Source organism: Pituophis catenifer, unplaced genomic scaffold, assembly GCF_029215685.1.
Source record: "Pituophis catenifer annectens isolate HBS135680 unplaced genomic scaffold, rPitCat1.0.hap2 SCAF_2, whole genome shotgun sequence".
Taxonomy (NCBI): Eukaryota; Metazoa; Chordata; class Lepidosauria; order Squamata; family Colubridae; genus Pituophis; species Pituophis catenifer.
Genome location: NW_027256882.1, coordinates 133188127 through 133210979, shown reverse-complemented (window position 1 = coordinate 133210979; position 22853 = coordinate 133188127). Strand labels below are relative to the sequence as shown.

General features: G+C 37.4%; 1 protein-coding gene across 2 annotated transcripts in view; it reads left to right on the top strand.

The window, feature by feature from the left end:
- Nucleotides 1–1177: 1177 nt before the first annotated feature.
- The window catches only part of TMEM94 (transmembrane protein 94), a 79459-nt gene continuing 57783 nt past the window's right edge, over nucleotides 1178–22853 (top strand). Inside the window, exons 1-2 of one of the 2 annotated variants that reach the window (XM_070937570.1) lie at nucleotides 1178–1264; nucleotides 8859–8989. In XM_070937570.1, the coding sequence (XP_070793671.1) occupies nucleotides 8966–8989 (24 nt within the window). In that variant the 5' untranslated portion in view covers nucleotides 1178–1264; nucleotides 8859–8965. Of the gene's footprint in view, nucleotides 1265–8858; nucleotides 8990–22117; nucleotides 22172–22853 lie in introns of those variants that run through there. The other variant, XM_070937569.1, reaches the window with a different exon arrangement.

Genomic DNA, 22853 nt, shown 5'->3' with positions numbered 1-22853 from the left:
CAGTGTACATAAAATAAAAGATATGTTATATCCCAATCTGATGTGTACATTAACTCTTATTTATAGATAAGATTCACAAATCACACTAAACCATGGTTTTTCTAAGGTGTATCAAATATTCGTATTATGCTAATCAATTATGATTTCACAAGACAATAGGGGAACAGGAATCCTCACAGGCTGCTTTGTGACCTGTAGATCTGAACAACTGGTAAAATATCAGAGGAAGACCTCCTATATGAAGCACAACCTGGAGTCATCTTGCCATTAGTCACAGCTAGGCCTCTTCTCTGGTCCATTCTCTTACACCGGACATCTACTGTAAGATCACCTGTATTTTGTCTTTTAGGAACCTATTGAAGCTTCCTCTGTTCATCCAACGCTTCCCTTTGTCAATGTTATAAATGGATGGTTTTGTTTGGTTATTATTTTGATTTGTTATTTATTACTGTACTTTAAATATTTTTTTTCAAATGTGCTTTTCAATATAATTTGTAATCATGCATTTAATAAAAACAGGAAGAGGAAATAAATTGCCAGACCTTGTGAAAAGGAAAATCCACAATATTACAAGCAGTATTGAAAACTACGGTGGTTTGATTCTAGATTTTTGTCTGTGCTCAAAAAGCGTGACTTCTGCTTTCCTAATATGAACAATGAAGAACTAGTAACACAGTATTTCCAGTTGTGATAGAAGTTCCTGTGTGAATAAAGGATTTCAGTGATATAAAGATACAGATGCTAAAACAAATGATGATAGCATCTATCCGGAGGGCCATAACCGAAACCATTCCAACATGAAATAAGCCTGTGCGTCAAGGTTATGAGAAATCATGCAAAGATCTGTTGCTTAAGAAACTCTTGCTGATCAACCAGCTCCTGTTTCAATTCCTAAACCAGCCACTAGAGCTTAAATTTAGAGCATATATATAGTAGACCGTTCGCAAATGCAATAGTAAAAAGGGCGGAAGAATAGCGTCAAACCTTTCCCTAGTTTAACCTACCACCGCTAAAGCGCTGAAAATATTAAGCGAAACACAGCCAATCCAGACGAGGTTTGCTTCACTGTACTTGAAATCATACACATAAATCCCCGGAGGGAAAGCGGGCTATTTGCCAGTAGTAAGAATGGCGGAGCTAGCGATGTTGGACTAGGTGGAGTGAAAGGTTGCTTCGGGGCGTTTTAGAAGAGTTAGTGGGAAGAAGGTTCCCCAGGATATGCCCGCCTCTCTACGGACGAAAAAAAAGTCTGCAGATTAAGCTGGTGAGTAAGTTTAGCCTTCAGGAAAAAGAGCGAGGGAGAAGGTCGCGTTACCCACCGCCTTGATTTGAGCCCTGATCTTTGCAGCGGGGTTCAGATTAACACAGCAACCACCCCACCAAGAAACATCCCCACGCCCCCTCCTCTGCTTGAATGGTGACGTTAGGGTGAGACGGCGTCGCAAAGCCGAGGAAGCGTTCCGGAGAAACAGCCAAGAGTCAAGTTCTCAGCCTTTGTTGCTGGCTTTATACGGACTGTATTTCTGCCCCCCCCCCCAAATATGGGTGAAATATTACGGTAGGCCGGATAGATCCGGCTCTCAATTACTCTCCGCTTAAGCCATGCCTAACGAGGAGAGACGGAAAGTCACTGCAGGAGCGATAGGAAGTTTCCGCACAAACGCAGCCCCTTGCAAGCTGCAAGATCGCCGCCGCGTATGCACGTCTCAGACCTGCCCTGCAGAAGCGTCGGAGCCGAGTTGTTCTTTGACTCTGGCGCAGCTGCATCCGCACCCCCCCCCCCCCCACCTTCCCCGGCGACGATGCAGCGGCAAGAAATTGCTGGCGTTGCCAGAGTTTGGCATCTATCGCCGGGCACTGTTTTCTCTTGGAAGAAAACAAACAAGCTGCTTTCGGGATAGTCCAGTCTTAACACCCCCGAATTAGTAAACTCAAGCGGAGAGTTTATATAGGATAAAATATAGGCGACCCGCATTGCCGCATTACGGTGCGCGTGGGGATTGTTACGGGAAGTTCTGAACGATTGCCGCGTCTTTCAGCGATGGGTTTCCTTAGTTGGCTCTCCGTTGTCGCAAAGTATTTGTTGAGCGATTCCAGTTTTCAACATATAGAAACATACTCAAATGTCACCTTTGCTTAGTGTAAACTCGGTATCTCGATTACTTCAGTAAACTATGGTTTAGTGTATTGTAAAGAAATCTCTCTGTTTATTTTCATTTCCGGCTGATTTTTAAAACGGGTTTTTTTTTTCTAAATTGAAGAACATCTGCTTTAAACAGTCGTTTCATATAGAGATGAGAATACTACCTGAACGTGTTCAGACAAGGCTTTTTAAACTAAATAATGCAGACATTGGATCCCTAAAATGTGCCTTTATGATGAAAATCAATTCTCAGCGCTGCAGTCAATCCTATACTTCTTTCCTCTCCCAAGTTTAGTTTAGCACTTGCGTTTTAAAATGTGTAGTTAGTAAATTGTTTTAAGTGGATTGTTTAGTGTTCCTAGATGTAATTGCTGGCTATAACCAGAGTAGTAAGCAAAATTACTGTTAAACACTATGCTAACTCTATGTGGTTTACCCTACTTTAGTTTTTCATGTCTCTGTGTTGCCTGGGATAGACACCGAATGCTATGTGTATGTATTTTGAGAATCAGCGGTGGAAATGGTATGTTAATGATAGTTTTCTTCTCACCTTACTTTATTCTGGCCAAATGATTATATTTGATCCTATTTGGAGTGAAATAATTTAAACAATATTACCATTTTTCCAGGAGATGCAGTTTTGGTCGCCACAATATAAAAAAAGATGTTGAGACTTTAGAAAGAGTGCAGAGAAGAGCAACAAAGATGATTATGAGACTAGAGGCTAAAACATATAAAGAAAGTTTAATGAAAAGAAGGACTAGGGGTAACATGATAGCAGCATCCCAGTATTTGAGGGCTGCCACAAAGAAGAGGCGGTCAACCTGCCCTCCAAAGCACCTGAAGGCAGGATGGAAACTAATGAAGGAGTGATCCTACCTAGAACTAAGGAGAATTTCCTGACAGAACAATTAATCAGTGGAACAACTTGCCTCCAGAAGTTGTGGGTGCTCCAACAAGGTTTTTATTAAGAGGTTGGTCAACCAGTTGTCTGAAATGGTATAAGATATATTTTTTTAATGCGCAACTGACCTCCTGCAAGACAATCCCCTTCTACAAGAAATAGAAGGGATGTAGCACTTGGCCAGCCTGGAATGGGTGCAGAAGCTCAGCATCATGATCCAGGGTGACGCTCTGTAAGAAGAAGCTGGGAAGAAGTACTCTTGAAAGAGGGGGAAGATAAGTTGGCAAAAGCACTTCGATCCTGGCTGGGTTGTTTTGGGTAGCACTCAGGAAGCCTCCCATATAATCTTGTCTGATGCCTTGTCTATGACCAGAATGGGAGTGAGTTGCAGCCCCCGCCCCATCCATAGTCTGAGAATCTTTGCCTTAGAAGGCAGGGAAAAAAATTCAGAATTAACTTTCTAGAACTGGATTGTAAATAAGAAATTGATATTGAATAGAGATCTGTGTAATTCTCTTCATTGAAGAAAAAGAAATCATACAGCAAATTATAGAACAGGAGACATCTGACATAGTAATACTATACCTGGCATAGTAGTTGAAGCTAAATATGGCTCAGTAATATGATGTGATTGCTAAAAAGAGGAATGCAAATTTTACACACTTTGTGCTACTTCTGGATCAGTTTTGGCATGACAGTCCTCTTCAAAACGGGTTTATTTCAAGAGCTTAATCAGCATTTTTCAAATATGCAAATTTAGCTGGAAATGGAACAGCTGAACTCTACTTTTGGCAAAGCTGAGGCATGCGACAATTCTTATTTCTGTTGACTTTTTTTGTAACTTAATCATACCTTTGTCATACCAAGTTCTAAGTACAAGCCAACAAAAGCGAAGGTGATTGAAATTTAGGTTCAACCTTATTTTTAAGAAATTGGGGTTTGGAAATGGAGAGAAAGCTGTCTAGAATGGCAGAATCATTAGCCTGCATCAACAGAAGCACTATTTCCAAATTACAGGGAATTATAATTATATCATAATTGTCATTGGTCATACTCCCCTTCAATTAGTGTCCAATTTTGGATATCGCTGTTTAAGTAGGAGTCAGACAAGCTTGAACAGATGCAGAAAAAAACCCCCATGGTAATTAAGGGATCTTATGAGAGTGAGGCATCTGGGTATTTTTTTCTTTGAAGAAAGTGATTGATTGAGGATTTAATAGCATTTTTCAAATACCTATATGGGTTCCAAAGGTGATTTTTTCAAGAGGCAACTGGACTTTTTGGGTTTTCTTTGAAGATGTTTCGCTTCTCATCCAAGAAGCTTCTTCAGATCAGAGCTGAAGAGAAGCGAAACATCTTCAAAACCCCCCCAGAAAGTCCAGTTGCCACTTGAAAAAAGCACCTTTGGGACAACCATGACCTGGATGACTGAGAATCTCCATAGACATTCACCTATATGGGTATTAACAAACAAGAAGGCCTAATTTCTATAATTCCAGGATGTTGAGCACAGAATAATGGATTTAAATTGTAGGAGGACAGATTCCAATTGAAAGTTAGAAAAGATTTCCCAACTATAAGCATGGTTTCAAAGTGCAAACAATTCTCCAGAAGAGCAATTCTTCATTAAAGAAAGCAGAAGAATAACCAAGACAATGGCTATCCAATGGCAGATTTTATCCCTTCCATGTAACAATTGCAAAGGCAATTGGTGGATTTATTCCCCAATAAATAACTGCTTTGTTTTTTGTAGCTTTCACCTGCATTTTTCTCAGAGATTGCAGAAATGATAGATATTTGTTTATTTAAAATATCAGGTGGGGTAGGGTGGTGGTGGTTGTAAGAAAGCTAAATAGATTTGTTTGCCCAGTGATTTCCCACAGAAAGTATTGATGTAACTTGGATTCTCCCCAAAATATTTTTCTTGATTCTCATGTTCAAACCCAGGGTATCAGATCAGTAGACTGGTTCCTCTTTTAGTCTTTAGCAAAATTCTGACTTCTGCAAGGTACAGTATTGGTTGAAGCCACACCAAACAATGTGCACTTGCTAATAGTCTGCATTCTCAATACAACTCTTTTCTTCAGCAAAGGTATTGACCCCATTCTAAAAAAGAAAAATAAGTGCACATTCTAACATGGACTTTAGTAGTAAATATGTAATAGGTTATTCCTCAGGAGCTGCTGCCTTTGCTCAAATTTTACCTCCTGTTGCATAATTGTTGATTAATGCAGCTTCTTTGCAATAGGCTTTTGTATGATCAGGGTGTTCGGATCTCTATGGAATGTCCATGTGCCCATGAGAGACAAGGGAAGAAAATGGCAAAATGATGGAGGTTCCACCACTTATGTACTTGTGTGCAAAATTGGGATGCAAGTGTGACGGAAGGAAGAGCTGCTCTTGTGAAGTCACAATGCCAATGGAAGAAAAACGGTACCCAGAAAAGTGACAACACTGAGCGATACTATCTGTGGTTGGATGGGATACATGAAGAGGGGGAAGGGGAACCATAAACCACTGGCATTTTCCTCTCCTAGGTCGGTTCAGTGGGGCTTAGTGGAAAAGGTCACCTTATCACTATGACTCAGAAAAGAATATATTGGTTATGGTAGGGAGAACAAGATGCCTGGTATTAAAAGACCTGGTTGCCCAGCTATTTAAAGATTGCCTTGGTTTTTACAGTGATACTAGCATATATGGTTTTTAGATATACATAGTGCAGATGGGGGAGGCCTGTCTTTTGTTTAAACTTTGAGGTTAATCTGGGTCAGGGTGGATAAAAATCAATGATTTTTTTTAAAAAATAAAAAAATCAGATTTTTTTGATTTAAATCGGATTTTTTTGATTTAAATCGGATTTTTTTTATTTTTATCGAATTTATTTTAATAAAAAACTTGGGGCAAAAATCTATCGTAAGATAGTTTTCTATTTAAGATACATAAATAATTTAATTTATTCAGCATGAAATGGAGCTTAGTTATATAGCATGAGGCTGTATATTCTTCAACACTGGGACTATCGGTGAGTCAACAGTGGGTCAAAGGAGTAGCAGAGATGACAGTTGCTCTTTAAAAATTATGATTTAAATCAAGTTGATTTAAATCAAGCCTTTTTACTAGTGATTTAAATCATGATTTAAATTGTGATTTAAATCAACTCGATTTAAATCAAATCTACCCTGATCTGGGTGTTAGATAAGGATCTAGTAGATACCCGTAGCCTACTTACAGTAAGAGTGGGTGGTTCCGATCAGTGGTTATGAGAAAGGATTGTTCCAGAAGACGTTTTTAGATAAATTATCAAAGCAACACCCTCAGATGAATTGTATGCTGTTCTAGGTTGAGAGTGAAAGTTGATTTTTTAAAAAAATTTAACTTACTATATCGTTGATTATTTTAATATGAAAGCTTTATGCTGTATTTTTGAGTACCACTAAACATCTCAAGACTGTAGCAGTATAGCAATCTAATAAGTAAACGCATTATGAACAGTAATATTGATAATATTGACCTGAAAAGCGGGCCTTGCACCTGCGGGGAATAAAAAGCTAGGATGATGATTGATGATGATTACCAATAATAATATTTACATATTATCATAACTGTATATAGTAGATAAATGTGTGCATTTCAGAGCAAGATTAATTTCCAGAGAAGGGCTGTTCTTTAACGTATGGGCTGTGACGGAGATAGTGGGCAGGAAAAGCCCTTGTTCCTTTCTAATTTGTAGCATAGAGATACTGTAGGAGATTCTCCCCACAGTCAACTTTTCCTGAAAGTAATTTTGGTTTGGTTTTCTTCCTTTGGGTCCTCTTCCTGCTTTTTATTCCCAAACTAGACTGATGGAGCAAGCTAAGCCAAAAATACTTTGATTGATGCTATGCTGCAAGAATCACAATGAAAATACGAGTTGCATTTCACATGGATGGCCATTTTGAAGACAGGACAGCATGAAGGCATTTAAATATAACATAAGAAGCATTGCTAGGAGATGCAGCAAGATCCTTCTTTGTTAAGAACAAAGAAAAATACACAGTGATATTATAAATTCTTATAAATAAATTAAATTCTGCAACTTTTAAGACATGGCATAGATCAGTATTTATATGCAGTATTTATTTTATTAATTTATTCTGCTTTTATGTAATTTATTTAGGAAAAGGTCTGCCCACAATGAATCCTGGTTAGCAACGTTCCATCTTCATTCTATTTTTGAGCTCACGTATGGAGATTCTTGAATAATGCATATTAACTTTGTCTCTTTTAGCTCTCTAGATAATGCTCCTTTTTCAGCAGTGATAACATTATTGACATTGATAGGGTTTCCAGTGGAAGATGTTGTACATATCTCCATTGTAACTCATTTGTTATTGATAATATTAAAATATTTTCCTAGATACTTATTAGCTAGCAAAGTGAAAAGAACTTAAACACATTAAGTTCATCTAAGTTCATTATTTCATCTAAATAATGTAGAATGCTGTAAAGCACTATGAAGCAGTATGTAAGTCTAAGTGCTATTTCTATTGTTATTACTTGAATTGCAGCTATTTGTAGGATGTAGCATCTGTAACTATATTGGGATATATATACAGAATTAAACTTTTTTAAAAAAGCTTAGAATATAATAGAATAGAATTCTTTATTGGTCAAGTGTGATTGGACACACAAGGAATTTGTCTTGGTGCATATGCTCTCAGTGTACATAAAAGAAAAGATACATTCATCAAGAATCATAAGGTACAACACTTAATGATAGTGATAGGCAATCAAATCATATTAAGCAATCAATCATATTAGGAAACAGTCAATATAAATTGTAAGGATACAAGCAGCAAGGTTACAGTCATACGTGGGAGGAGATGGGTGATAGGAACGATGAGAAGATTAATAGTACAGACTTAGTAAATAGTTTGACAGTGTTGAGGAAATTATTTGTTTAGCAGAGTGATGGCATTCAGGAAAAAACTGTTCTTGTGTCTACTTGTTTTGGTGTGCAGTGCTCTATAGCATCATTTTGAGAATAGGAGTTGAAACAGTTTATGTCCAGGATGTGAGGGGTCTGTAAATATTTTCACAGCCCTCTTTTTGACTTGGGTTGACTAGGATTAATTTTATATACCAAGGCAAAAGAGTTGTATCATACTTTAGCGCCTAATATATAGCTAAGGTGCAGATTATGATTAGACCTTGATCCACAGTTATAAAAATGCAAATTGGGAGAGGAAGCTTCCCAGTTAGACTCTGATAGTCCAAATCATGCTAAAATATGACAAGTTGTTGATTTTCTGGCCCCCTTTTTTAGAACCTCCGGTCTGGCTAATGATACCTAGATTTAACAAACAAGGTTTGGGTCTGTTTTAAAAAAGAAAGAAAGATTAGTTCCTGCAAAGTTTATTTGTGCGGATACTTGGGTTAGAGATAAAAATAAAAGACAAAACAAATGGCCATTAATGATAGCCAGCTCTATCCCAGCTGGCATTTAAAGCCTGCGATTCTTGCTACACCTGATGAAATCTGGCTTCTTTTTTCTGAGGCAGAATTTGGCAGTTTTCCTAGATGTATCAAGAAAATCTGTCAAGTGCCAAGGTGTTCATCATGTTATGTTTTACATGAGACCTTATTCTAGTCATTATGCTATTTTTTTAACCATTTAACTGATGACTTTAGAAAATGGAGTCAAGAGCTGAAACAAATACAATTAGAGTGATACTCTTCTTTCAGAATATCGGTTTGATCTAAAATTGTGTAAAGTATTTTCCTTAAAGATGCAAATGAGAAAAATGATTCTTATCATATTTATTTCCTCAGACGGTGTCACAAACATCCATTAACTGACCTCATACTTTATTTGGAAGAGGACCTCTCTTGGAGTGGTTCCTGTGGTTTTCGGGGTATGTACAGTGCCCCGAGTAACCATGGACTCCAAGGAGAAGCATCAGGTAGGTTTTCTGATCATGCTTATTTACTGTAGGATGATATTTAATGCTCGTTAGGCTTCAGTACTTGTTTCATTAGAATTTAGGCCCATCAAGTATGACGTAGTAACTTTGGAGGATAAAAAAAGGCATATAATTAGCATCTACACACAGTTAAAACTCTTCTGTTTATTTCACTGTAATGTTCAACTGAACAAAATAGCGTATCAGAGGGCAACAATTTTTTAATTAATGTACCTCAAATGGGCTGAGAAATGTGCCCCAAATCTAGAAAAAACAGTTCTCATCAAATTGAAATTTGGCAAAGTTGTGGCTCTTTCAATGCTGCCATACCGCTGCATTGCTGTGGCCAGCCATGACATGTAATCATCATTTCCAGTGCTTTCTACCAGCTTCCTACAAGGAAAGTCAATGGAGAAGCTGATAGGAAGTTGGAAATTGTTCCCACTACCATTGCTTTAAGGAAATATCTCTCAACCGATGACCCAATACCTCAAGGATTGTCTAATTAAGTAATAAAATATTTCTGAGCTCATGATCTACCATAAGTTATTTTTTTGTGCAATCCCAAAGTCCACTTCTATTTCCTCTTTTTAATTTCTGCATTTTTAATTTCTAATTCAATGGGGGAAAAACCACCTTTTTCTTACTACTACTCTTAAAATATATGGAATAGAAATCTCTCCACAAGTCTTGTGCATTTTTCCACTGATCTGTCCTTATATTTTGATCTGTATTTTTCTACTTGTGGTTAATTGGATGTATTTTAAGTAGATTTCAGTGGGAAAAGAGTTGAGTAATTAAGTATTTTTCATCATTTTAGTTTCCATTGAAGAGAATTTGGAAAATGAATGAAGTTCACTAAGGTGTTTGTCAGGCAGAATCATGTACAACCTAAAACAGTGATTTCTATACAGATAATTTTCACTTAGTGACTGAGTCGTTTAATGACTGAGTAATCTGGATGACCATAAAATGGCAGCAAAGATATATGGAATACCCTAATTTTTAATGTATATTTTTGTCTCCTGGAGCTGGTAGCCCTAACCAGAAATAAGCTTTTAAGGTCAGGCAAAGGGAAGCTGGGAAAGTATATATCAGAATAAAGCTTAGTTGTAAATTCAGTTTCCATGGCTTTTTAATCTGCATCATTCTCCAAATTAATTTGCTCAGAATGCTGATAGGAAGGAAGAGGTATGAAACTGTTCCTACTTGAAATTGACATTCCTACATTCCCTGTCTTAAACCAATCTTAGACTGGCAGCTTATCAAACCGATTGTATGATTGACTGATATTGTGTCGTAGACTTCCATTTCAAGGCTTGCTGTTGCAAGAGTCAGGCTAAAGGCACCTCTTGTGAATGATAGCATGAAGATATAGCAACTTCTTACTAACAGGATAAATTGGATCTAATTTTTCATTGGACCGATCAGGAAAGTCTTCATTTGCGCCCCCCCTCCCCTCGCAGCCCACTTTAATTCTCAGTTAAAGTGGAAATAGAACTGCTAAGATGTTTTAGCATCCTGCCGTTTTGTTGTTTGTTTCTTTATTTAATGAGAAGTTTGTCTGCAGTTGCTGTCTGGCAATATGGGATATTGCCTCAGGACAATTGGGGAAAGAGAGACAAGAATAGAAATTACAATCTTGTCATTAACACTTCCCTCAGTGTGAGTCACAAGCAATGTTGAGAGATTTTTGTTGGATCAAAAGGGGATGTAATTCCAACAGTGGCATATTCTTGTCTCCTTTCTTCAGAGAGGTGGCTAGATAGGTTGAGGAGAGGTATAGGAAGGAGGGGAAAAATTGTGATGGGCAAAGGGAAGTGTGGCAGAAAGACAGGTGGATTTTTACTGGTAGCCATTGATTTATGCCTGGTTGCTTAGGAATCATTTGAAGTTATGACCGCAAAAAGTACTCATGACCCAGTTTTGAAGTTTTAACAATGCCCCTCCCATAGTCATGTGGCCATATTTTGGGTCCTTGGCAACCACCCTGTGTGTATGGCAATCTGCAGCATCCCATGGTTACATAATTTACAAAGTTTTTGCCAAAAACTGGCATTTATTTCTGATTTTCAGCAAAAACACTCCAATAATGGACAGATTGTTGTAATATTATTGTTGTAAGTCTAAGATTGTGCTGGGGAAAAGAGATTGGAAATTTGCAGCCATTTTCTGTTTTCAGGCTCCAAATCTCAATTCCAGAGGCAGGTTAATGGGTTGATGAGAATCTGAGCTCAAAATGATATGAATATGTGTCAATTCTGTTTGTAATAAATGCATCCTCATCCATGGCATGATCATCCTTGATTTGATCGTAGGTGAGAGGCCACACCTGCATGAGTTACAAGACCTGAGTGTGCGAGGGTGGGGGAATTCTCCTGTCTCCTAGGCTCACTGGGGTTTCAAGTATTACATCAGTCTGATGAATATAATGTTGAGGGAGGCCGATACTGATAATTTGACAATACATTTTTGATTTGGCTGTATAAAAAATAAGGTAATAGCTTTTACAGGTAGTCCTCGATTTACAACAGTTCGTTTAGTGACTGTTCAAAGTTACAACGGCACTAAAAAAAGTCACTTATGACCATTGTGATCAAAAATTCAGACGCTTGGCAACTGAATCATATTTATCACCATTGCTGTGTCCCAAGATCATGTGATCACATTTTGTGACCTTCTGACAAGCAAACTCAATGGGGAAGCGAGATTCACTTAACTACCGGGTTACTGATTTATCAACTGTAGTGATTCACTTAACAACCGAGGCACGCAAAGTTGTAAAATGGGGCAAAACTCACTTAACAAATGTCTCACTAAACCACAGAAATTTTGGGATTCAGTTGTGGTCGTAAATTGAGGGCTACCTGTATTCCAGTAACAAATTGATTTGGTTATCACAAGGCCTTTCATGCATCTCCCCCTGGGATGTTTTGCCCTTCATATGAGCTCAGAATTTGTACTTGATGTGGCTCTCCATTATATTATTAGATATATACATAAGTCATAGCTGCATGATTTTTAATTTGAGGCCATGAGGACTAGGGGAATTCCAGGAATGTATGCTTTCTTCCTGAGTCATAGATGCATGTGCTATTGAATTATGCATATCTTTTGTTCTAACTGAGCAGCCCCAGGAGCCACATTCCAATGAAGCTAACAAAGCTTAGTAAAGAATGGTTCAGTGACCAACTTTAATACTGATCAGTAGGAGACATAATTACTGCTCCTTAAAGAAGTGTTTTTATGATTTCAGTCATGTGGTACATGTTTGTGTTTGTAAATTTATTGATATAGAAAGGTGTTGTTGTTTTTTTTGCATAATATGAGGCGAATCTGTTCAGGGACCAACCACACATGTATTCATTCAAGTTATTGATGGCAATTTTCATTAGTAATTATACTTTCCCAAACATAAATGGCATTTCTGAATGACAATTTCTGTCTCTTGATAAGCATTCTGAGTGCAAACACTTTCAGGTTCTGCTAGGAATAAGATTCCCCCTGGGCATTAAAGGAGCTTTGCTGCATAAATTATGAAAGTATTTGGTATAATTGCTTTTAGCGTGTCTCAATTTGGGTTTTAAACTCGTTGTTTAACATTACTTAATCATAATGTAATTAATGGCTATACATCTGCATAGGTATCAATCATGGTTCTTTCGTTCATTCAATTATTTTAAAATCCTGGCTAATGAACACTGTATGACTCTGTTTACCACTGACTAGTGAACCAGTTAGCAGAACACCGTTTTCCTATTTCCTCTTTGCCACCATGCTGTCATACTTCTGCTGCCTTAAATACAGGCAAGCTGCTTGTTGCTTTTTCTACTCTTATTGTATAATATGCCATCTGATCGTCCTTGTCTCTCTTTCATTTTCTTCAAGCCGAAAAACATCATTTTTCCCTTTCCTTTCCTTTCTTTTTTTTTTTTTAAATACAAATTTTAAAATTCAATCTGGGGGAAATCGACGGAAAAGAAATAAGCATAGCAGAAAGAAAATAGAAAATAAATTTATAGTTTAAAACTGAATAAATATTTTAAAGTAAGATATTAGATCAGTGCTACTATAACTGTGATCAAGACCATTATTAAAATCAAGTCCGTAATTAACAAAGGCAGCCAGTATAATGAAACTTGTAAGTCAAAATAAATAATGAAGAAGAGGTAAAATGTTTCTATCTTTTTTTGAGCAATGTTTTTATTAAGTTTCAGCAAAAGGTAAAATTCAAAAAGCAAAAAAAAAAAAAAGGTGTTAGGGAAAAAAGAGGTTAAAGAAAAATCAGGAGTATAAAAAAAAAAGAAAGGAAAAAAGAGAAGAAATTCCAACTTTATTTGGTAAAGATACAGATATAAAATATATGAATCTCTTTATTTAAAAATCAACAATATATAGTATTTTTATAAATATAAATAGTTCTATGGTCAAATCCAAAAATTAAATGTTTTTTAGTTGTTTTAGTTTCTAGCAAGAAGTCCAAGTTGGTTTCCAAGCAAAAGCAATATCAGACAAAGTCTTTTCTTCAATCAACGTAGTTTCATTACCTCAGCCAATTCCATTAGCTTCACCATTCATTCTTCCATTGTAGGAATTTGTAAATCTTTGTGCATACAAAAGTCTTGCTGCTATTATCCTATAGAGAAACAAAGTCCCATGTTTTCTTTCAGTCTGTTTATCCATTAAATCTAAAAGGAAAAAAATACTCTGTCCTTCCATCAAGTCATGCAGGACTTAATAAATTAAAGCCTTATGTCAAGAGAAACCCAAACTTTTAATTCTATAAATGTCTATATCCAAAATTGTGACCTATGAATGTTTTCAAAGGTGAATTAAATTTTATATCAGATTTACTTTTTAAATATGAAATTATTATTGATATTAATGCATATTCTCACAGTGTAGTTTACATTTGTCTTAAGAGGAAATTCTATGTGAATGCCAGTAATATGCATAAATATCATGGTAACTGTTATCATACAGTATACAGAACTATCTCCAGATATTTTGTAGAAATATTAAGTTTGCTGATTAACAGAAAAATAACTGATGTAAGATTATAAACACAGTTGTGATTTCACTTAGCAATTCCTCTTTAGTGACTAAGTTGCTGGTCCTACCCAAGTCTGTTTTGGCAATCAACACAGGAGTAACATATAAGTGGTAAAACATTTTGACTCAGTTTCCTCTGTGATGAATCAAAATAAATGTATAATTATCTTCCTTTGATATTCCCATTGTTGCATATTGATTGTCCTATTTAGATTCTGCAAATATTTAATCAGTCTAACCAGTTTCTGAGACATATTTTAATTTGTAAATAAGATTGAATTTTTCTAATTGAATCAAGCCTCTAAATCCTTGTTTTTATAATTCTGTTTGGACTATGCTATTCATTTGGAGATATTGAAACTAGTTAGGTGATGCTAACCATTTTCAAGGAAGAATCTTAAAAAAACCTTCATTTTTGTTTTATTAAGGGTTAAGTTTTGCAAACTATATGAGTTACTGTCTCTGTGATTCATTTTTTTGTCACAATTGTTTAATATTGAAGTGATCCCATACTTTTTATAATGTTTATTGTATAATTTCTTCTAAATTATACATTTCTGTTGGTATTCAGCCAAAGATATTTATGCAAACCATCTGGGATTCAGCAGACCTTAATAAAACAGTCATAAGGTGGTATCTGAAGCTTACAATTTGGTACTGCCAATCCATCTTGTTCTTTGTAAAATGTTAGGCTTAATCCTTTATTTTTTGTTTGATCATATAAACTTATTATTTTCCCTGCAACTCATTTAACATGGTAGTTATTGGAATAGTTGGAACTAAAAAAAATAATCCTTGATAAAGTATCAGTTTTTACTAAAATTTACATTAAGTAAAAAAAAGTTTTGCTTCAGATGCATCTAGGCCAGGGGTGGGCAAATGTGGCTCTTTTACAACCTGTGGACTTCAACTCCCAGAATTCCTGAGACAGCCAACCTGTGGACTTCAACTCCCAGAATTCCCGAGACAGCTTGGCTGTCTCAGGAATTCTGGGAGTTGAAGTCCACAGGTTGTAAAAGGGCCACATTTGCCCACCCCTGATCTAGGCTGTACTACTTCAGATTATAACTGGAACACATTGGATTGGATGTTCTTTATCAGATTGGCTTTTTTATGGAGGGTATTTTTTCCTCTCCCATATGTGGGCAATGGGTTCTTGACATTATATTTTTCAATCTGAGTGCTATTTTTTCCTTTAGAGAGAATATTCAATATTCAATTTCAATTCACTTAATTATAAAACAGCACAACTAAACTTTGTGCAAACATGTTCTGAATCTTTATGCTTTTTAAGGATTGAGTACAAACAGTTTTGTCCTCAAACATCCAAAAGATTGAAGAGAAGCAGTTCATTTCGAGCAGTTTTTTAATTCCAAATGAAAAATAACTTCCGAAGATGATATGCAGTATGTATTTTATGTGTATTTAAACATTTCAAAATTACTTTTTTTAGAGGTATTGATGGGTTGATTGTGTAAAACAAAATGTGTAAGCAATATTGCTGAAGTTCATGAATTCTGCTCTGTGTGTAACTGCTTTGTAGTAAAGTCCAAGAGTCTGAAACTTAGGAGATTTGATTTCTAGTTCTTGTCATTCATAGCCAATGAAGGATGAGATTCAGCATTTATTGCATGCTAAATTGCCTGGCATCCAGTTTGGGCATCTAGGAACAAGAGAGCAAATACCCTAAATGATTGTCCAGGTATCTCTGAAATCCAGTTTAATAGACTCAGTTTGTAGCCATTGTCTCCCCCAGCCCCCTTCTCTGAAATATGTTGAAATAATTTAATATTGGCAAAATGAATATCTTCATGGGATATGCAAATGCAAAGCAATTTAGCAAATTCTGTTTGACTATTTTAATTCTGGTATTGCAGAGGTTTTGCTAGTTCACTCTATTCCCACTGTGGTTTTGGATAATGACATTTTCCCAGAGATCAAATAATCCTATCAACAGGAAATACGAATGTCATTATGGCAGCTGCCAAGATAGTAGTACACTGACTGGATTCACATATTGTGTTTGTTTCCTTAGTAATGTTTTGTTGAAGAAACCACAATTAATTGGGTGCACACAAGCCATTAACTACAGCTGATAAGCTGCAGTATATTCATGCAAGGGGCTAAAACACAAATAAACAATTGTAGCTTTATATAGCATGATGTTTAAACTCAGCCTAAATGTTGTATACATAATGAACTTTTGTTAAAATCTGCAGAGGCTGGTAAAATCAGCAGAGTAAATATTTGTTTTTGCTTAGGGATGGGTAAATTTAAATTTTTGTACCATCTGTGTGTTTTCAGTTTTCAATTTAAACTATATTCAGTCTCTATAGCATGCTTCATTATAATTCTCAATGTTCAGGCTTGTACAATATTTTATAACCCGTGGACTGTAAGTAATGCCCATTTATACATACATAACGTTGTTGTGAGGTCTCTTTCCACAACCCCTTACTTCTCTCTTTTACAGTATTAATTTCTGCATCTCCTACCGTTCCCTGCCTGGCCAAATGGCACTTTCCCCCTCCTATGGTTTAATTTAACTATTGTCTATCTGAATTAAGCCCTGTTAATATATTTCCTTTACAGACAAAAGAAGAGAATGGTTTGCTATCCTCTTCCTTGGTTTTATTTTTCTGAATTGCTGTGCATCAGCCTAATGTTCCAGTAGGCAGAAACTGTGATTTATAAAAGTAATAAGAAACTGTGCAAAATAGTTATATTTATAATGATGTAACATTGTTTAACTATTATATAAGAGAACCATATCTTAGGATATTAAGCCAGCCTGTGGAGGAAATATATTCTAGAAGACATATCCTGGGCAATAATATAGTTTAGATGGGAAACAACCAAATTGCAACAGAAGGAGATTGGGAGTGGAGTTTCAATACACCTTCAATTAAATGTGTTTTATTGCAAAAACCTAGAGACTAAATTACCTTCTTCTAGAATATCCTTCCTACTTCAGTAAAATGGGGTTCATACGTGGTTTAAACCACAGTAATCATACGATGAATAAGCTGATGTAGCCAGATTTTTTTTTAAAAAAATAGATAAAATCAAAATGTAACAAACTATGTTATCGCCTATTGCTCAACTTCTGCCACTTTTGTTGGGTTTTATCAGCTGCTGCAGTTATGCAACATTTTTTCTAGGTTCTGCAGTTTATACTTTCTTCTAGGGTTTTTTTTTCCCTGGACTTTTGCTTTCAGTATGAGGAACCTTGTGAATTATGCCTTGCTGTTCTTTTCTGCATTGGCTGCCAGTGCAACTGCAGACAGTACCTTTGTGATAACTGTATACCAAACTATTTTGCCATGAACAAAGACACTCCAGGATCTGGTACCGTTTGTTAAAATTCCAACCTTTCTTACTGTGATGCTTACAGCATAAACAGGATGGAGAAGAAATGGCTTCAGGGCTTCAGGTATCTCTTCCTTTCCTTTCTTATTTTAATCAGTGGTCCATGTGCCACCCAACCCCCCCCCCCCAGCCATGTCCCTCTGCTCCTTTGGGATAATTCCTATTTAATAAATACCAGTTTTTCTTCTTTTAGATTGACCCTCTTATCAGAAACAAGTATACATTGTGCTTTTTAAAGATCCTCCTATTAAGCACCTCAAATGTTTTTGTGTTGTCTTCAGTTAGAAAGAATCTGGACTTTTTATTGAGGGAAAAGTTCTTTTCATATTATTATTTAACAAGCTTTATAAAATAAAATGCACACACACACACGAACATGGGAACCCATAAAAACAAAAGGAGATTACAAACTTTCCATACATTTCAGTAAACAGAATTTAAATGATTCTAAATGAAAAGAGAATATATATTCTCATTTATTTATTTAAGGAAAAAGTTCAGCCAATGTAGACAGCAGGTCTGTTAAGGCGATTGCCAAAGCACGGGAAGAAGATCTGGCTGCCCATCAAGCTTAAGGTGCTCCTATTCTGTTTAGCAGAAACAGCGTAAAAGCATCCCTTAATGCTATCCTCCAGGGTCGTGCCATGCAGTCAGTCAAAATTGTGATGAGAGAGCAGTTGCAGGACCATTTGCCAGGGAGCATTTCTCTAGAGAGATCAAAACTCATTTAACTGCTGTGTTTGGGACTGAAACTTTCCCAGGCCAGATGGCTTCAAGACTCTTCCCCCCCCCCGCCACCTTCCCCCCCCCCCACTTCTTCTGCAATCCCACCTGCCAATAGCTGTGCTTCAGCAGCCCGGGAACTTCCTAGGAATGGTGTTAAGGAAAAGGGGGGATGGTGTTGCTGGGAGGTTGTGGAGGGAGAACTGTGCTGTGCAAAACATTGTGTTCTTTTGTGCAGCTCAGAGTGTGTGTCGTCTAGGAAACACAATGCCCTGGAGAAAGATGCTGCCTCTCTTTCCTTCCCCTCCCCTTCCTTCCCCACTGGGCTCCTTTTGTAATCAGCACCACAAATGCTCTCTTGCTTTTCTTGAGCTTTACTCCTAGAATTATATATGCTGGCATTTTGATCCCTCAAATAATGATAAGTAAAATCTCCAAGTTGAGTACAAATCCTGGAGGCTACCCGACCCTGTAAGGTTATAGGTTCTTTGCCATCCACAGTTTGCCTTATCCAAAGAATGGGCAGAGGTAGAGCCAAGTCTCTCGATTGCTCTCTTTAACCAGCAACACCTTCAGCATCTCAAGCAAAGCATATATTTTTTTCCAAGTCTGGGGAGATTTTCCTACAACCTTAAATGGTTCTATGATTTTGGGCTACTTAAGGTGCAAGATCCAGTAACGTCTAGGAGCCCAAAGTTAAAAAAAAAAAAGTATGTTTTAATCAGTGGTTCCCTGGATTTGAGATGTGTATCTTGCATTTCAGCTATAGGCCATTTCCACACCAGTGATTTACAAATCTTTGCAGCATTACCCAGCCATCATAATGGCTAAAAGCCTGTCCTTGCTGTTATTTTAACACAGGGATGGTTGGAAGATTCTAAAAAGTCATATGGTTTGCTAGTGGTGAAGTTCACATCACTTCTCCTTTTCATTAATAGGGGAAAATCCACTCTTCTTATAATAGTCAGTTTGGTCTAGTGGTTAAGGCCTAGGATCAAAGAGACTGTCCTGCCTTAGGCACAAAAGCCAGCTGGGTGACTTTGGGTCAGTCACTCTCAGCCTTACTCATCTCAGAGGTTGTTGTTGTTGTGAGAAAAATAGGAGGAATGTGTGTTGGACATGTTCACCACTTTGAATTACTTGTAAAAGTAATAAAGGGGTATAAATAATCAAAAACAAACAAAAATGTTCACCATATCGAATGATTCATAAAAATATTAAAAGTGGCATAAAATAAATAAAGTAGTTTTAAAATACTTCTTGGGAGATAAATATTTATTTTGGTCATTGTATTGTGCTCACCATATTGTGCTCACCTTTTCATTCTTACTTATGGCCAGTGTTAATCTGTAATTTCTGATAGACTGTAAATTTAACAAAGTTGACAATGATTATGAAACTTGTGCAGTTCCAAAGCTCACAAACATTAATTAAATTGTTTCTTTGAGGGAGGAGGGAAGTAGGCAAAGGGGGTCTGTCAGAAGTCATTCCTTAGTACAGAGCAGGTCTATGGCATGAGGAGATTCTGGGCTCATGCTCTGGGTATCTCTAACTGGGCTTGACCTGAAGCAGATGGACTGTAATGCTGAGACAGTGCGCTTGTGCAGGATTTATCTCACATGTTATGGTACCTAAATTTGTTATCCTTTTGGGAGAACTGATTTTTTTTCTGTCTTTTTTACCATGATGAGTAGTATGTGCATTGACATGTTGAATTGAAAAGATCGGTCCCTTTATTGCTACCTTTCAGCCTTAGCAAGATCATAGGATGATTCTGGAAGTTTCAGTTCACTGATTCTAGAGGCTACCTGGTCAGGGAAGACAGCTGTTCATGCTGTATTCTGCTCCTCCCATTATGTTTATATGGCAGCCTTGTAGTATAAATAAGCTAGAGATAGGGACTGCCTGCAATCTTCCCGTTAGCCTCAAGGCTAAATTTGATTTGGATTTCTCAATTTCTGGTTCATCCGTTATGCCACACTGGCTCTTCCCTACTCTATAAGAACCACTGTACGTTATAAGGAGGTTAGATATTTTTGGTCTTCTCTTCTGCATAACCACTATGATATTTTACAGCCTAAAAAAAGACATGGCTGCTTTAGGAATCACATATGTAAAGCCTTAGAAAAGATGTGCATGTTTTAATAGAGAGGTGCTATACTCACAGGCAATTAGCATTGCTTCTTCCATATCATTTTCCAATGTGCACAGCCTTATAAAGTACACAGTGTGCTTTGATTCATTAATGGGAAGGAATTTAGCCTACAATATTCCCTTTTCAAAAGTCCTCAGGAATGTCAACCTAGCATCAATTTGTAAGAGCCATGATTCCAATAGAAGAGAATATTTGTGGGTTAAACTGTGGGGTCCTTGGTACTCTTTGAGCTTGGTCGTTTTCTTTCAGATGTTTCATTGCAAGGTCACATTTGAGCAAACCTCACTCCCTTTTAGCACTGATGATGTTAGCTAGTTTGGCAATGAAATGCGGCGAGAAAAACCTCCAAGCTCAGAGCATCAAGGACCCCACAGACATTATTTTTCCCACAATATTGAGTCAACTTTGATTACTGTGATTCTCTGCAGCACATAGTGCGTCATTTTGTGTGAAACCTTGGGGCAAGACAATTATCTATCCAGCACTAGAAGAGAAGGTTTGGGAGAATAAGGAAGAGGAGCTGATTGAAAGAGCTTTCTGGTCCTGAACTCATCAGAAGAGATCATAGAAAGGCTACCAGAAAGACCCTGGGGATAGGAAACCCCCTTAGTGTACAGCATTCAAAAGCATTGTTAATTTCGCCCAGCAAGAATTTTATATCCAAAACCACCTGCTGCCTTTTTTCAACTGGGCAAGAAGGTTGGAGACCGTTAGGATGCTAAAATATGTATGCTAGAGAGATCCTTATAGTTGGATAAGTCATCCGGAGAATGCTGAAAAAGCAGGTGATTTTCATTCAGCATAACCAATTCTTACTCAAATCGCTGAAGCTGATTGGTCATTCACACAATTTTTGAGTAGGGCTAAAATGTTAACTTTTAGCATCTTCACCCCCTAAGGGGAGTTGTGCGGCACAGTCCCTTGAATAGGATGTAGCTTAAGTTGGCCTGATTGTTGTCAGTTGTATAATTCTTCTTTTTTGCTACTTGAGTATAATATTATGACAGTTATATTTGCTAGCTCTGTGTCCTTCTCTTGTCCCCTGTATTGTTGTTTCGGTGAGTGGCAAGCCACAGAACTATTGGGTTGTTATTAATAACCTATACTGCATTTTCTTCTGTTGTCTCGTCTTGAGATATTATGAATATTTGATGCTTGGTGGTGGAGAAGAGCTGTTCCCCATCCGGATTACTGCTGGGAAGTCCTGCTGAGAGCAAAAGGATGCTCAGTAGGCAGCACTAAATACCCACAGAGCTCAGCAAATTGAGGATCCTCTAGACTTTTCCTATTGCATTGAAATAATTGGCATGAGAAATACAGAACCTGTCATTTGATTTCCCCTTCTTTATGAATGTATGCATTCAATTTGTATGAACATTCACAAACCTTCTCAGCTCCCACGGTTGATTTCTCCCTTTTGAGACTAGCTCTCCTATCTCTACTGAGCCTTCATCAGCTCGACATGTATAAGACCTGGTTCTCAGCCTAATATCACATCTCTACATAGGTAGTTCATGGGAATTGTTTGGTTTGATATGCATCCTTTTGCCCCCCCTCCCCCAAGGGAAAAGAACTTCTCCATCTTTCTCTTCTCATTCCTCCCCTTCTTCTTCTGTCTCCAGCATACAGCAGCGTGACTGGCAACAGGCTGAATTAATCAGTGGCTTGGTGCTTCACTCTGCTATTCCTCTCTCTCTTTCTCTGCAGCGCTGTGCTCTGCGCACTCTCTCTCTCCCTCTCTCTCCCTCTTGCTCTCTGCTTCTCTGTGGGTAGCAGCATTGGAAGTTGCTGTTCAAGGTTTCCAGTGGTGTGCAGCAGTCTTAGCCCAGATGCTTTTCAAACAGCCAGATCTGTGGATGTCTCAGCAAGCCAAAAGTGGCAAAGTAAGTTTACCTTTTTTTTGGTCCTCTTTCTTCCCCCCCCCATCTAACATTTTCATTCAAGATGGCTCCCTCCCCCACCCCAAAAATTCCTGGATCGCTTCCTGAGTTATTAATATGTTTCCAGGGATTGTCTATGTGTTGTATGTGTGTGAGGGAGCTAAAGAGGGAGGGGGAGAGAACATGTGAGAGAGCCTTGGTGAACTGTAACTGACATCTGATTAGGGATAGGATTGCTTTCTCGTGGATGGCATTTTGTTATGTGAAAGATATCAGCATTAAATGCAATAGATAAACCTGTCACGTTTTGTGTTGAAAAGAAACCAGCTTCCTATTCAGTGATTACGATTTGCCTGTTTCTTCTGCACTGCAGCTGAATTATTATTTTGCACTGGAATGCATGGATTTGGATTAAGGCTTGTATTTTAAAGTAGCAAGCATGGTTTGTACCAAATTTCTTGAATTGGGAGATCTGCCAGCTCTATTCAGGGGAAGCAAATATGGCAATGATCCATCCTTGCAGATTAATAAATCTAGGATTACATTCAGCAGTGGGAGAGAAGTGTATGTAATTCTCAACAGTACCCGTGTCATGCTTCAGAGTTAGGGAGCTACGGAGAAGAATATTTCTGCTTTCATGCTAGATTATACAATATGTCTTAAAAGCAAAACATAAACACCTATC